This window comes from Hylobates moloch, unplaced genomic scaffold, assembly GCF_009828535.3.
Source record: "Hylobates moloch isolate HMO894 unplaced genomic scaffold, HMol_V3 SCAFFOLD_14, whole genome shotgun sequence".
NCBI classification, from domain to species: Eukaryota; Metazoa; Chordata; class Mammalia; order Primates; family Hylobatidae; genus Hylobates; species Hylobates moloch.
The window spans coordinates 63,237,293-63,253,795 of NW_026652289.1; the positions used below are offsets into that span (position 1 = coordinate 63,237,293).

The window sequence follows — 16,503 nt, forward strand, 5'->3', positions numbered from 1 at the left end:
CAGTTATTTTTTTTCTTTGCTTATTTTCTATATAACTAATTCTTCCCTAAGTAAAATACATTCTTCAGGTATTTTATCAGTTTCCTTTTTTTTCTTAGTGTCATCTCCTATCCTCTTGCTTCATAAATGGTATGGTTATTTCCCAGACCTGTTGCATAGGTGTCGTCCTGAGTCTCCCCTTTACATCTCTCCTATGGATCTCCTGTTCATAACTCCTCCTGAAAAAAAGGGTACATGGGAAGTAAATATTTTGAAATCTTGTACATTTTGAAAATATATATATGTTTATTTCATTCTTTATATTTAATGATAGTTTGGTTGGGAATTGAGTTCTAAGTTGGAAGTCATTTTCCCTCAGAGTTTTGAAGCATTACTCTGTTGTCTCTTCTGGAGTCCAGTGTTGCTACAGAAAGTTAGCGTCATGGTGACTCAAACACCTTTGACCCTGAATTGTATTTTCTCCATATTCCTTGGTGATCTTCTTTGTATCCCTGGTATTCTGAATTTCAGAACATGTTGGTCTCTTCATTCATTTTGCTAGGCACTCAGTGGACCCTTTCCATCTGGCAATTCGTGTTCTTCAGTACTGGGAAGATCAATTATTTCTTTGATTTCCTCTTTCTGTATTCTCTGTTCTCCTTTTCTGGAACATATATTTGTGATTTGTGTTTGTAATTTTCTATCTTTCTGCCCATTTTCCCATTTTAAAAATTTTTGTTCTGTCTTCTGTATCTTCAAATTTATCTTATAACTTTTATTTTTTGTTTATACTATCTTTTTTTGATTTCTTCTTTCATAAATGTAATATTTCCTGTCTCCTAAGCCAGTTAGTTACCACATATAGGCTCCAGACAACTAATGACAGTACCAAATAGGCTCTGATTAGATGTTGAAATGTTTGGTACTGATACTAAGTGCTAGGGGATAAAAGGGTCTACAAAAACCATTATCTGCCAGAAAAACTTGAAACAATTTCATGGAAGGGATAAGATAGGATCTGGACTTGGAATATAGGTAGGTAAGTTTGGATAGGTAAGGAACAGCAGTGTTGAATGGTGGAAAAAGTGTTGGCTTTGGAAGCAGGCCCAACTGAGTCACTGTGAAACCTTGTATTAGTCCAACCTCTCTGTGCCTTAGTTTCCTCATCTTTAATGGGACTAGTAACATCTTTGCTCTAGAGTTGCTGTAAAGAGAGAGATTGAATATGTAAAGTATCTGGCACATAGTTGGAATTTAATAAATATTATTTATTCTGTAAGTTCCTTGCGGCTGAAAAGTATCTTCTCTAGGCACAATTCCTGGCACAGTGCTTGCTACGTAGTGGGGTCTTACTATAGATAATGAATGAATAAGTGAATGAGTAAATGAGTGAATGAGAAGGGAGAGCATTCTAGGCAGTGGGGAGTAATAGAAATAGCAGGAAAGTTGGAAAAGAACTGTTGTGTGGGAAAGGACTTCTAGGACCTTAGCCTGACTCAGAAGGTTTATATATTGACAAATATTAATGGAAATACATCTGGAGAGTTGGGCCAGTATTTTATGGAGGAGTCAGGGCTAAGGAGGGTTGACAAAGGAAGTGTTGGTCCAGTATCAAGGTGTTTCAGTTAATGACCAAATCAGGGATAGAGAATATCTGGCTCAGTTAGACAGAGTGGTCTAATTACATTTTTCTTTTTTTTTTTTTTGAGACGGAGTCTCGCTCTGTCGCCCAGGCTGGAGTGCAGTGGCGCAATCTTGGCTCACTGCAAGCTCCGCCTCCCGGGTTCACGCCATTCTCCTGCCTCAGCCTCTCCGAGTAGCTGGGACTACAGGCGCCCGCCACCACGCCCGGCTAATTTTTTGTATTTTTAGTAGAGACGGGGTTTCACCGTGGTCTGGATCACCTGACCTCGTGATCCGCCCACCTCGGCCTCCCAAAGTGCTGAGATTACGAGCATGAGCCACCGCGCCCGGCCTTAATTACATTTTTCAACACGAATGTTTGGGCAAGAGATTTAAGTTCTCTGAACTTGTAGGAAAATGACTCCTGCTCTGTCTACACCAGAAGGTGGTAATAATAATAAAGATCCAAATACACCATTAGAAGTATGCGTGTTTTATAAGTTTGTGGCAGTTTCATAGACTCAGGAAGCAGGTACAGAGACAAACCCTGTTTGTTCATGTAGCTATAAAACCAATGTGGCTTTACATTTTTGGAAGCAATAAACTAATAAGCCATATTGGGGTATGCTTCACCAATAAAAGTATTTCTTGTCTTGCCCTTTACCTTAATTTGGCTATATATAGTTTTCCTTTTTAATTATTTTAATGCCTAGACCTATGCTGTCTAATCCAGTAGCTACTGGCCACATTAAATTTAATTAAAATTAAATACAATTTGAAATTCAGTTTCTCAGTCACACTAGCCACAGGGCAAGTGCTCAGTAGTTAGTAGCTACCACATTAGACAGCACAGATATAGAACATTTCCATCATTCAGTTGGAGAGCACTGGGTTAGACTATATAGAATTGCAGTATATATGTGTGTGTCTATGTGTATGTGTATATATATATATTTTTAAATATATATTTGTTTTATCCTTTGACCTTAATTTATAAATCAGATAAGTGAAGCTTGTTTCTTTAAAAACATTAAGCTGTTTTTCACTTAAATGGGCCTCCTACATCAGTGGCTTTCTATTAAGAACAGGTTCTCCAACCTGACTGAAGTTAATGGATTTTCTTAATTAACAAAGTGAAAGGATATCAAAGATTGAGTGATTCAAAGAGCTTCTAGTCTAATTGGAAATGTAACTGATTGTGTTTTGCCAGATGTCATTTCAAGAATGTCTTTTCTTTTAAGATGCTAAAGAAAACCCTTATGGCGAGGATGACAATAAGAGCCCATTCCCCCTGCAGCCCAAAAACAAACGCAGTTATGCCCAGAATGTGACTGTCTGGATCAAACCCAGCGGCCTGCAGGTAACATTACCATTTATGTTGCTTTCCACTGGGGACAGGAGGCATTTGGGTAGGCAGGCAGGCATTTTATTTGATTTTCTTTTCCTTTGATACTTAGTAATTCATTTACTTCTAATGTTTGTCATTATTTCCAAAAGGGATTTGAGATGCCCTACAGTAAAACATGTATATAGCAAAATCATTTTTTACAAAATTTAGAGCAATAAGAATCCTAGAGGAAGGAGGAAGAAGGAAGACAATTGTGCCAGGAACCCAAGGCAAAATAATAACTTTACGTGAGCATTTTGGCTCTGAGCTTCCTGTTAGCAAGGTCAGTTGTTCTCGTCTGAAGAAAGGAAATTTGTCAGTTTGTCTAGAGAGACATATTTTCCTGGCATTGAATTTTAGTGTGAAATTTTTTATATGGTGAGGCATTGAATAACATGATGGGTATTGTCTTTAACAACAGTTTTGGAAAAGATGTAAATGTCTTCATAACTGTATTTCTTCCATCCCTTCAGTAGAACTCAAGCCATAGCATTACATTTCACAAAAACACTTTCATAGGAAGCTATGATAATATGATTATCAAGGAATGATGCTTTCAGGCAAGGTATTCAGGAACATTTCTCCTTTCCTCAGCAAAAAGTCATTTATACCTGTTTTTAAAAATCACTTACTGAAACTTTTTTCTCCTTTGAGCACCTTTATTTACATTTGTTCCTCCAGTAAGTTCAACCTAAACCAAATGAGAAGAGACAGTCAGGCCACTTGGACAACAAAAGTAGTTTCTGTTGACTGCACAGTCTCTGAGCCCCATTTCCATGGAGACTGAACCACATCCTGCCAAGGCTAACGTGTCAGGGGCCTCTTTGTTGGAAAATCAGGGTCTTCTATTTTCCTGATGTCCCTGACCCCAGTACTTCCTTGTCAGAGGGATATTAGAACCACTTTCACCACCAGTTAAAGCTGAGCTTTTCTTAAATTATTTTTTTAATTTTTTTGGTTTGAATTTTGACTACTATCTTGGGTTTATTTTTCTTATTCTGGTAAAATATATATAAAATGTACCTTCAACCATTTTAAAGTACACAATTCAGTCCCATTTAGTACATTCACAATGTACCATTACCACTCTCTAGTTCCAGAACATTTTAATCACTCCAAAAGGAAACTCTGTGCCCATTAGGAAAGTCACTCCACATTCCTTCTTCCAGGCCCTGGCAACCACTGATTTTCTTTCTGTCTCTGTGGACTTACCTATTCTAGATATTTCATGTAAACAGAATCATACAATTTGTGGCCTTTTATGTTTGACTTCTTATACTTAGCATGATGTTTTCAAGGTTTATTCATGTTGTAGTATGTATCAGTACTTCGTTCCTTTTTATGGCTAATATTCCATATGTCTATATGTATATGTCACATTTTGATTATCCCTCAGTTGATGGACATTAGGGTTACCTTTTGGCTATTGTGGATAATGCTGTTATGAACATTCATGTATAAGTTTTGGTCTGAACATTTGTTTTCAATACTCTTGGGTATATATTTTAATGAGAATGGGATTGCTGGGTCAGACAGCATTCTGTTTAACTTATTGAGGAATTGCCACACTCTCTCACAGCAGCCACACCATTTTACATTCCTGCTAGCAGTGTATAAGTGTTCTAGTTTCTCCACGTTCCTACCAATACTCGTTGTTTTCCTTTTATTATTATTATCATATATCATAGTAGGTGTGAAGTGGTATGTCTGTGTTTTTGCGTTTCCTTAATGACTAGTAATGTGCATCTTTTCCTGTGCTTATTGGCCATTTGTGTATATTATTTGGAGAAGTATATACTCAAGTTCTCTGTCCATTTTTTAATTGGGTTTGTCTTTTTGTTGTTGGGTCTTTTTATATATTCTGGTTATTATGATCCTTAGCAGATATATGATTTGCAAATATCTTCTCCCATTTTGTGAGTTATCTTTTCACTCGCTTTATAGTGTCCTTTCATACACAAAAGTTTTTGGTTTCGAAGAAGTCAAATTTTGTTTTTTGCTTTTGTTGTTTGTGCTTTTTGCTGTCTTAACTAAGAGATCATTGCCAAATCCAAAGTCATGAAGATTTACCAGCTATTTTTCTTTTTCTTTTTCTTTTTTTTTTTTTTTTTTTGAGACGGAGTCTCGCTCTGTCTCCCAGGCTGGAGTGCAGTGGCGCCATCTCCGCTCACTGCAAGCTCCGCCTCCCGGGTTCACGCGATTCTCCTGCCTCAGCCTCCCGAGTAGCTGGGACTACAGGCGCCCGCCAACACGCCCGGCTAATTTTTTGTATTTTTAGTAGAGACGGGGTTTCACCGTGGTCTCGATCTCCCGACCTCGTGATCCACCCGCCTCGGCCTCCCAAAGTGCTGGGATTACAAGCGTGAGCCACTGCGCCCGGCCTTTTCTTTTTCTTCTTCTTTTTCTTTTTCTTTTGAGAAACACATCTCACTACATTGCCCAGGCTGGTCTCAAACTTCTGGCCTCAAGCAATCCTCCTGAGTAGCTGGGATTACAGGAGCACACCACTGCACCTGGCCCCTGTTTTTTTCTAAGAGTTTTATAGTTTTAGCTTTTACATGTAAGTCTCTGATCCATTTTGAGTTAATTTTTTGTATATGGTATGATGTAAGGGTCCAACTTTATTCTTTTGCATGTGGATATCCAGTTGTCTCAGCACCAAATGTTGAAAAGACTATTTTTTCCCCATTGAATGATGGTCTTTGCAAAAAAGTCCCTGGCAATAGATTACTGGGTACATTTTTATGAGGCAAGTTCGTTTCTGTCCGGGGATTTATTTTACTATCAAGCCTTTTGAAGGAGGGAGTGCTTTACTAATGTTGAACTGACATTAACTCAGAAGGGATCCTCATCTTGACATTGTAGCTGTGTTCTCATTTTCATTTCTTTAAACATTTAGATCCCTTATTTTATATTATTTCCCTTTTTTACCACAGAATTCTAATGTTGGATTTTTTTTTTACCCTTAATAGACAGATGTACAGAAGATTTTAAGAAATGCAAGGAAACTACCTGAAAAAACACAGACATTCTATAAGGTGAGACAGACAGAAGAGGATGTGCCCAAAATATATGGTTCACAATAGTAAAACTGTGAGATGGCAGTGTGAATATGGGCAGGGATTAGAGATGTATGACTTGGGCCTCAGTTTTTTCAAATAAACTCAGTAAAAGTGATAGGTCTGTTCCTTCCCTAAAATCCAAGAATTGGAAGAATTTAAATGGCCTAATTCTGTGCAGGCGGAAGGTTTTTCTGTGTTGGGGCTGCTGTGAATGAATGACTGATGGAAGCAGCTGAGAGGACCTGTGGGGTCATAGCCCTGAACTCTCCTCATCACTCCTATATGGGTATCCAGGCCAACCCCAGGCAACCAATGTATGTGGCTTCCTGGATGGGGAATTGCCCAGAACATTCTTTTTTTTTTTTGAGACAGAGTCGCACTCTGTTGCCCAGGCTGGAGCACCGTGGTGTAATCTTGGGTCACTGCAACCTCTGCCTTACGGGTTCAAGTGATTCTCCTGCCTCAGCCTCCTGAGTAGCTAGTACTACAGGCACGTGCCACCATGCCCAGCTAATTTTTGTTTTTTGTTTTTGAGACAGAGTCTCACTCTGTCGGCCAGGCTGGAGTGCAGTAGCACGATCTCAGCTCGCTGCAACCTCCGCCTCCCAGGCTCAAACAATTCTCCTGCCTCAGCCTCCCAAGCAGCTGGGATTACAGGTGTGTGCCACCATGCCCGGCTAATTTTTGTATTTTTAGTAGAGACGGGGTTTCACCATGTTGGCCAGGCTAGTCTTGAACTCCTGACCACAGGTAATCCGCCCACCTCAGCCTCCCAAAGTGCTGGGATTACAGGCGTGAGCCACCGTTCCCGGCCTAATTTTTGTATTTTTAGTAGAGATGGGGTTTCACTATGTTGGCCAAGCTGGTCTCGAACTCCTGACCTCAGGTGATCCCCCCGCCTCGGCCTCCCAAAGTGCTGGGATTTCAAGTGTGAGCCACCGCACCTGGCCACCCCAGAACATTCTTACTGCACCAGAGACTCTGCTTCTAGGAATGATATCTAACATTACACATTTATGAATTGCAGAGGAGATGGCCTTGCAGAATCATATGTAACTAATCCAGAACCATTGGTGAAGAGAATGTTAAGTTACAGGGGGTGGGGTAGAGTGGGGAACATCTAGGTTTGCTCCTTGATTCTCCCCTATTGTTCTGGTGTTTGGCTGGAATTAAGTGCAGCATAAAGTATGTCATTTGTGTCTTAGCTTTCTAATTCTAAAATACACAGCCAGCCTCAGGCTAGCATCTTAACCGGAGAAGATACATGCTACTTTGTCTGGGTGTTATCTCATTACCTTTATGTCACTGTTGTCTTCAAACCTAATTATGTAGTAAGCTGGTGAAATAAAACAGCTTTAATCAGAGTTCAACTGGAGAGCTTCTCAGCCAGCCAGGCCCCTCCCTAACTGAAGACCATAATCCACACAGTCCATCTCCCTGCAGAGCTTCCTACAGTCATCAGCTATTTACTCATGATGACACACTTGTTTGGCCTACTTCTTAACTTTCCACTTTTTTTAACAGATGATAGTAGAAAGATGGTCAGAGAGCCCATTTCTCTTTTCTGGTTTTATGTAATTCTACATATTAGAGCTCAAAAAGGCCTAGGGAAAGTGCTTCAGCCTCTGCAGTGGATAAGGAAGGGGTTATTCTCCTCATTTTATAAATGAGGCCTTTGAGACCCAGAGAGACTATACAACTTGCCCAGACCACTCCACTAAGAGGTTGTTGGGGCACTTCATATTTCTCTGCTTCTATCACTAACCAGCCTTTCTTTTTGTTGGTCTTTCCACTCTGACTCCTCCAGGGCCTCCTCTGAGCCTGTTTATTGTCTTAGCCTGAGGCCCCACCACAGTGGCATCAGAGGGTTAAGAGCCTTTTCAGATTAAAGGCAAGTCTTTTCCATACCTAAATAACAGGGGAAAAGTACTCCTCCTTAAAGTTAGGAGTAATGAAATGATGGATGCAAAGTGCTGACTTACCACATGTGGCATAAATGCTCATTAACTGTGATGATGACATTGTTTCATTCAGCTCACTGTCTTCCTTAGCCAGCTTCTCGTCACCTGCAGAGGAACCACTTCCCAGTAAAACTATCACATTCTTGTTACTGGCATCCCTAAATAAACATTTGTTCTCATATAAAATTGCTCCCTAAAGAACTTATTCTAAGCTGAGCACTTAGAAAGTATGTGTTGAGAACACATTTCAGGAGCATTGGTGATTTTCTGTCTTGTTTCAGGAGCTGAACCGTTTGCGAAAGGCCGCTCTAGCCTTTGGTTTCCTGGACCTGCTGAAAGGGGTGGCTGACATGCTGGAAAGGGAATGCACACTGCTGCCTGACACAGCCCACCCTGATGCTGCATTCCAGCTGACCCATGCTGCCCAACAGCTCAAGCTGGCCAGTACCGGCACCTCTGAGTACGCCGCTTATGACCAGAACATCACACCTTTGCACACGGACTTCTCTGGGAGCAGCACTGAAAGAATTTGAAACTGACTTTTGGAGCTTTCCTTCTTTTTTCATTTCAACTGAAAATGATTTAGGTAAAAACCTTTCCAGTATGTTCACCTCTAGAATAGCCACCCAAAGACCTTCCTGAGGCTGCCTCAGAAGCACCACTTGCTGTTTTGAATGACTCTACTAGTATGAGAAGGATGTGAAGGTGGTTGGCTGGTTGGGCTTTAACTTCCTGGGATTCATAATTTTTAAGCTTGGAAGATAGCTGCTGTTCCCATGATGGGCACATTTCCTGAGAAGCTTGAATGACTGATGAGCATAGAACACCCCTGCCTTCCTCAAGAAACCTGACCGGCAAGGGCTCTCTGGCTTCCTGAAAGCTTCGCCTCTTCTCTCGTTTATATCTCAACTGTAAGGGCATTTTCAAGCTTCTATTCATGGAATGAGCAACTCAGACTTTCTGGAGCTTGCTGACACTAAGTGCTGAAACACCACCACTAAGTTTCAGAACTTTCCTTAGAACTTGGGCAAAATGTGGTAACTCTTAGGTGCTTTTGGTATCTCTTGAGATTCTAACTTTTAAAGAGCAACCATTAATGTGTAAAATGAGTCCTATTTCTTCAAGGTTTTTTTTTAATGAAAATAAAATATTTGATTTTCTAGAAAATGGTTTCACTATGAAACTAAGGGTCCTTTGCTTTTGGTCTGTCTTATCACTTTAATATAATTTCAACAACTTTCTAAGTGGTATAGATTCATAAATCATGAGGTTTCCTTATTTCTGACACTGATTAGGCCTCATTGCCTAAGCAAGGTTCTTGCTAGATAATCCTGACAGATCACCGATTCCAAAGTTAATTATGGTTCCAATTTATCAGCTAGCTTTATGACTTTGGGCAACTTCTCAAGGCTTTGTCTGCATCATCAGTGTTTTTCATTTGCACCACCTTCCATGTAACTCTCAGGCTTCAACCAGAGCAACTGTTTTTGGTTTAACATGCTGAACTGCTACATAATATTTTGCCTGAACAAAGGACTTTATCACTAACAGAAAACCATTAGACTAAATTATCTTTAAGCACAGTCATTAGAATTTTGATTGTAAATGTTTTAATAGAAATACACAATCTTTCACTTTCTCAGACAGCAATAAAGAGGTTTGTAACAATCACTAAGAATACAGAATTTTGCCACGAGGATGCAACATAATCTACTGCAAAGCTGATCTGCCCAATTACACGTAGTCAGCTGCAAGAATATCAGAAATCAATACAAACAAGTATTGACAGGTGTTACAGACATGCAAAATATCCTTCAGTGCAACGAATTTTTAAGAAATCAGCTAGCCTATATTAATCAGATGTTTTAGGTCAAACCAAGTTTCCATCTTGGGCTCAGTGAAATAGTATTAACTCATTGAGTCTCCTTTCCCCCAGGAATGTTGGGAATGGCAGAACAGAAAGAGCTATCACTCCTTAAATTATTTTATGCAAGTGTTACTCCAACACTTATTTTACTTGGTTTACTTGGAATGTATGAGAGGAAACTGATGTTTTTTACAATGGCCAACTGTATGTCTAAATTTTCAGTTCTCCTTTTTCTGAGTTTCCTGCCAGAAATCCTTGTTAAAGGATCAGCAGGTGTTCACCCCAAAGTTCTTGCTGTTTTCAGTGTCCTACTGCAGACAGACTTAAAAAGCCAACTGAACAGCAGCAGAATGAAGTATTTTTGAGGTCTATTCAAAAATGTACAGTCCCACCACTCACTAGAACAAGTACACAAGTAAATGGACTCAGCCAGTGCAGGAGATGGAAGGCTGCCATTTTTTGTTTGTGCACAGCCTGACAGTTTGGAGGTGTGTTTGGCCTACTCTAATGTTTCTAGTTTGTCAAAGGCTGGACACTGTGTTACTGCCAGTTTGATCTACATACTATGTTCCCTTTGGATCCCTGCTACCGTTTGGACCTCGTGTGTGTGTGTGTGTGTGTGTGTGTGGTTTGGTTTGGTTTGAGACAGGGTCTTGCACTGTCACCCCAGCTGCAGTGCAGTGGCACAATCTCGGCTCACTGCAGCTTTGAACTCCTGAGCTCGGGATCCTACCATCTCAGCTTCTTGAGTAGCTGGGACAACAGGTGTGTGCCACCACACCCAGCTAATTTTTTTATTTTTTGTAGACAGGGGTCTCACTATGTTGCCCAGGCTGGTCTTGAACTCCTGGCTTCAAGCAATGCTCCCACCTAGGTGTCCCAAAGTGCTGGGATTACAGGTGTGAGCCACATTCCTGGCTGAGTTTGGAACTTGTAATCTCATTGTTTTCTAAATAATGTTTCATTTTTCTTCAGTGTTGAAAATAGTTGATTTACTTAAGAATGGCATGATCATGATGTTCCAAGATTCTGATTAGTTTCTTTCAAAGCATTCTGTGCCTCTTCAGTGCTCACACTGCTGAGCACTATAATAATAGATGTTGTTAGGCCAAAAGATATCAGATGTAAAACATGTTCTTTAGCCCCACTCTTAGAAATGTTTTATCAATGACTCAGTCTACTTGATTTTCAAAAAGTCAATGCCATCCCACTAAACAAGTAACCCCTTAGGTACAGAATAATTAATTCCTGCCTGAGTCACTTTAACAGCCTTCTATAGAGTGACATAGTCTTGCTTTTTTTCACAAGCAATGGCTGAAAAGAACAAATCTCAACTGTAAGAACTGTCAGTACATTGTAGGGATAAAGCACTTTTTGAAAAAAATATCTCTGGCATGTATTAGACAGACTGAACATGAGATAGGGTTGGGGTGAGCTGAGCCTTTTGGTGTCATTAACTGAATACACAAGAATGAACCTCTCATCAGATATCAGGAATCCATGTCATGCAAGTACTACAATAAGGTAACAGTAAATTCAGGAATGTTACTGGGGAAAAGAAAGATAGCCTCACTGAGAATTTAATCATTTAACATTAAAAAAACTTTTACATCGGTACAAGAAGGTAAAACTGTAAGAATCAGATTAGGCTCAAACTGGCAAGCCATCTAAATCTTTCTTTTTAGTGGATCTTTTTCTTTTTCTGTCCATAGCGCCGTCTGCGCTGTTTATAAAGGTGACGAAAATTTATGTATAAACCTGAAAAAGAAAAGAGGCCAATTAGAAATTAGAGTCTTTGTCTATTTATAACCAGAAGCTCTTGTGGCAGGGACAGTATCTAGCTGTCTGTCATATCCCACAGCAAAAAGCTTATTGCAGCGGCTCAGGAAGGAATACAACTTAGAACAAATTAACAACACAATAGACACAAAGCAATTTTTCCCCAGTGGGTTTATTTATTTATTTTTTGCGACAGGGTCTCATTCTGTCGCCCAGGCTGGAGTGCAGTGGATCTCAGCTCACTGCAACTCCCACCTCCTGGGTTCAAGCAATCCTCCTGCCTCAGCCTCCTGAGTAGCTGGGATTACAGGCATCCACTACCATGCCTGGCTAATTTTTTGTATTTTTAGTAGAGGTGGGGTTTCACCATGTTGGTCAGGCTAGTCTCAAACTCCTGACCTCAAATGATCTGCCCAGCTTGGCCTCCCAAAGTACTGGGATTACAGGCGTAAGCCACCACACCCAGCCTCCCAGTGGGTTTAAAACATTTTTTTCCCTTATAAAATTTTCAGACACGCAAAAGATTAAATCATTGTACAGTGAACACCTAGATTTACTGCTTTTTACTATATTGGCTGTATTACATCCCTATTCATCTATCCCTCCAGCCATCTCATTTTTTATGCACTTCAATGTTAAGTTGCAAATATCAATACACCTCACTCCCCCAATTCTTCAGGTAGGTATAGTTCAATATTCTTTCTTTCTTTTACAGTAAAGTGTACATACAATGAAATGCACAAATCTAAAGTGCAGAAACAACCTAATTTTTAATTCAAGGCTACTCAAGAACATGGCCAGGCGTGGTGGCTCACGACCGTAATCTCAGCACTTCGGGAGGCCAAGGTGGGTGCATCACCTGAGGTCAGGAGTTCGAGACCAGCCTGGCGAACATTGTGATACCCCATCTCTACTAAAAATACAAAAATCAGCCAGGCATGGTGGCAGGTGCCTGTAATCCCAGCTACTCCACAGGCTGAGGCAAGAGAATTGCTTCAACCAGGGAGGCGGAAGTTGCAGTGAGCCAAGATCGTGCCACTGCACTCCAACCTGGGCGACAGGGCAAGACTCTATCTCAAAAAAAAAAAAAAAAACTAAAAAGTCCTTTGACCTATATACAAGTGTTAACTGGCTGTTTACACTGCTTCCAAATTATAAATGTGAATTTAGGATTTATTTCATTCTAAAGAATAAGAAAAGAGCAACTACATATTCACTATAAGCAAACTAGATATGAACATAAAATCTTGCAAATTAGAGTGTACAACAATATAAACAACACAAAGAAAGATACTAAGGCAATGTGCTTTAAAATATTTCTACCCCCACCCTGTTTACTAAAATATTTTAAATGTCTTTCCAATATTTATTCCTCTTTATCTTATGCCCATTTCATGGGGCGTAGTTATACTGAATTTATACAGTAATAAAGGTAAAAAGCTGTCTTTAATGAATAAATTTTCTGAACTGAGGGTTCCTCTCTTCAAGGGCAAAACATTTAAATATTTTTGGTTGGCAATATTTCTGAAATGGATTATACCCTTTGCTGAAACAGAAAAAAAGAAATAAATTTTAACCTTTTGCAAATGACGTGGGCCTACAATGTATACTATTTAACTGTACATCTGCCATGCACTGGCACACTAAGGGGCTCCTAATACTATGGTATAAGTCTCTCCTCCCCCAACACTAAATGACCAAGACCACTGGGCTTTCTGGCTTCCTGGGCTTACCTTACATGGTCTTCCTCTCACTGTTTGGGGTAGCAAGCCATGACAATGATCCCAACAACCTCTACCTCCTGTTATTTCATACCTTTGTGTAGTCCCCTCCCATGTTATACTAGGTTGGTCTGTGTGATGATTTGTCACTTCTGAGATTAGGCACTGTGGCTTCTGGCTCTTTCTCTCTAACCAATTACTCTGGGGGAAGACATGCCATGAGTAGCCATATGGAGACGGGCTATAGCAAGAAACTGAAGCTTCCTGTCAACAGCCACAAGAGTGAGCTTGGAGCAGATCCTCCAGCCCCAGTCAAGTCTACAGAAACTGCAGCCCCAGCTGACAGCCTAACTGAAACCTCATGAGACCCTGAGCCAGTACCACCCAGCCAGGCTGCTTCCTGACCTTCAGAAACTATGTGAGATAGTAACTGTTTATTGTTTTCAGCTGCTAAGTTTTGGGGTCATTTGTTACACAGCAATAGAGAACTAATATACTATTGTTGCATCCTTCTGTGGCTAGGAGACTGGACAGTTATATTTATTTAGGGCCACCTTAAGTCTTGTGAAATAAAGCAAAGAGAAATATATAAATTAACACTAAAACGTATCAGAACTTTAAAGAGTCCTTAGGAGCTTGTCTTATCCTTAAACATGTGAAGTTCTATGTATGATAATCAGTGTTTTCTCCTCTCAAATATATTTAATGACAAAATTCCTATCATTCTGTTTTTATGTTCTTAGTTGTCATATTAAAATTAATAAGTATTAAACAGTCTGCTCTTAAAAGGAAAAAATTAATCGTTTTTCTCAAATTGTATTTAACCTACATATAAGAATGTATGTATTTTCACATATATGTATAGAGTATAGATACTATGGGTAGAATCATGTATAGTTGCATTTAGAAATTACCAAATATTGATTACTAATAATTTTTTTTTTTTCTTTTGAGACAGAGTCTCGCTCTGTCACACAGGCTGGAGTGCAGTGGCACAATCTCGGTTCACTGTAACCTCTGCCTCCTGGGTTCAAGCGATTCTCCTGCCTCAGCCTCCCAAGTAGCCGGAATTACAGGCATGCGCCACCATGCCCAGCCAATTTTTGTATCTTTAGTAGAGACAGGGTTTCGCCACGTTGGCCAGGTTGGTCTCGAACTTCTGACCTCAAGTGATCTGCCCACCTCAGCCTCCCAAATTGCTGGGATTACAGGCATGAACCACCATACCTGGCCTCTAATAAAAATTTAACAACAACAACAAAAAATCCTTATAGTTAGGAAGCCTTTTAAATTTGTCATATTTGTAATAATTTAGGTTTCTTTCTTTTTCCCTTCTGTTAGTTCTTAGTTTATAAAGGCAGGAATTTGTGATTTTATATAAACATAAATTAATAAGTCAGCAAGTTTTTCATGAGGAGCAGGGGACTTTCCTATTGTGAGGTGGAAGGCTTTATGACAACCCTTGGCTGCTCAGAGGCCTTTATTCCCTTCTTCCTTCCTTGCTGCTGGTTGTCTTATCACCTCTATAAACTCTGGATGAGGAATGTGCTACTGAAATTAGTAAAAGTGGGAGCTTCTTAGTCTATTTTAAAAGAGCTCCTTACTTTTTTTAAATTTTTTTAAATTTTTTATTTATTTTTTTTTTTTTTGAGACAAAGTCCCGCTCTGTCGCCCGGGGTGGAGTGCAATGGTGCAATCTCAGCTCACTGCAACCTCTGCCTCCTCGGTTCAAGTGATTCTCCTGCCTCAGCCTCCTGAGTAGCTGGGATTACAGGCACCCGCCACCACACCCAGCTAATTCTTGTATTTTTAGTAGAGACGGGGTTTCACCATGTTGGTCAGACTGGTCTCGAACTCCTGACCTCGTGATCTGCCCGCCTCAGCCTCCCAAAGTGCTGGGATTACAAGCGTGAGCCACCATGCCTGTCCCCTTACATTGTTTTAAACAAGAAATATGGTATATTCCCAATCGCCAAAGAGCACTTAAAGAACATAATTTAACCGCAGGAGATTTAGAAAAGAAATATTTCCTTACCATAGCATATTCCCCTAGTGGGTTTGTTTTTGCAAAGCAATCATTCTCTAATTCTATCCCAAAAGAATTCTCATATGGACTTTTACATTTCTGAATGATTTAATTCTACTCTCTAAGAAGTGACAAGAAAAAGTCTGTATTAAAGAATCAATACTTACCTAAAAATATCATTATAAGATAAATCTGAAGAAAAAAGGAAAATCTAACTTTGATTTTCACTGGATATGGCAGTGTGAAACTGAATCGTCCGGTCTCGTTGAATATTGGAATGGACTGAATCACTGAGACAGCTGAAAACAGAAACAAGAACTTGTTAGAAGCAAATGAAACAGTCACATCTAATGACAGGAACTTCCAGCCCTAGTACTCTAAAGTTTCAGTTCTGGGTGTGCTGGAAAGGCTTCCTCCTCTTTGTACAGAAAGCTCATGCCTCTCCTTTTTTTCCCCTAGTTTTCTAAAAGATCAGCCTCCAACCTGTCAACAGAGAGACAGATGAGGAAGTCATGGCAGTGGGCTTCTTCTATTCTATAAAATGGAGAGGAAAATTCCTAGCTGACTTACGTACGAGATGTTTGTCAGAATAAAACAGTCATCAGTAAGAACCCCCTTTGGAATACTAAAAGCATCATACAAATGGGAAGCATGCAAGACATAACCACCTGGCTTTCCAATGTTACAAAATGAGCTACCTTTCTGGAACAGTCTGGGTACCAGGAGTATTATGGAAGGAAGCCCATGGAAAGAAATCCCTGAAAAGTCCAACATTTCCATTTATCGGACTAAGGCCGGGGAAGAAAGGACTGGTCTCTCAGCCTCTGGGTACCCCCTGGAGCTAAGCTATGAAAGCTAAGAGTCCCTGAGAGTACCTTCCGCCAAACATCCCAGTGGATATAAGGGAATCCACAGAGTGTAACGAAGCCATGTGAGCACCTTCCAATCCATGTCAATGCACGTCAGCATGTAGAAAGAGTACCTATTGAAAATAAATGATTCCAATGTGAAAAGCCACTTCAGGTTCTGAATGCAACCTTAGAATATCATTTAAATAGAGGAATTATATTTCTCAGCCACACATGGCTTCTTCAGAAC

The 16,503-nt window shown here is 40.0% G+C and overlaps 2 protein-coding genes across 13 annotated transcripts in view; one reads left to right on the plus strand and one right to left on the minus strand.

Annotated features, from left to right (window-relative positions):
- Window positions 1-9,610, plus strand: part of INTS14 (integrator complex subunit 14) — a 33,690-nt gene extending 24,080 nt beyond the window's left edge. For all 12 annotated transcript variants that reach the window (XM_058427632.1, XM_058427636.1, XM_032175170.2 and 9 more), the window contains 3 exons: window positions 2,844-2,962; window positions 5,962-6,027; window positions 8,294-9,610. In XM_058427632.1, coding sequence (XP_058283615.1) covers window positions 2,844-2,962; window positions 5,962-6,027; window positions 8,294-8,545 — 437 coding nt within the window. In that variant the 3' untranslated portion in view covers window positions 8,546-9,610. The remainder of the gene's footprint in view (window positions 1-2,843; window positions 2,963-5,961; window positions 6,028-8,293) is intronic.
- HACD3 (3-hydroxyacyl-CoA dehydratase 3) overlaps window positions 9,600-16,503 on the minus strand; it is a 48,043-nt gene continuing 41,139 nt past the window's right edge. Inside the window, exons 9-11 of the mRNA XM_032175173.2 lie at window positions 16,281-16,387; window positions 15,573-15,704; window positions 9,600-11,637 (exon numbers count right to left, since the gene is read on the minus strand). Coding sequence (XP_032031064.1) covers window positions 11,561-11,637; window positions 15,573-15,704; window positions 16,281-16,387 — 316 coding nt within the window. The 3' untranslated portion in view covers window positions 9,600-11,560. The remainder of the gene's footprint in view (window positions 11,638-15,572; window positions 15,705-16,280; window positions 16,388-16,503) is intronic.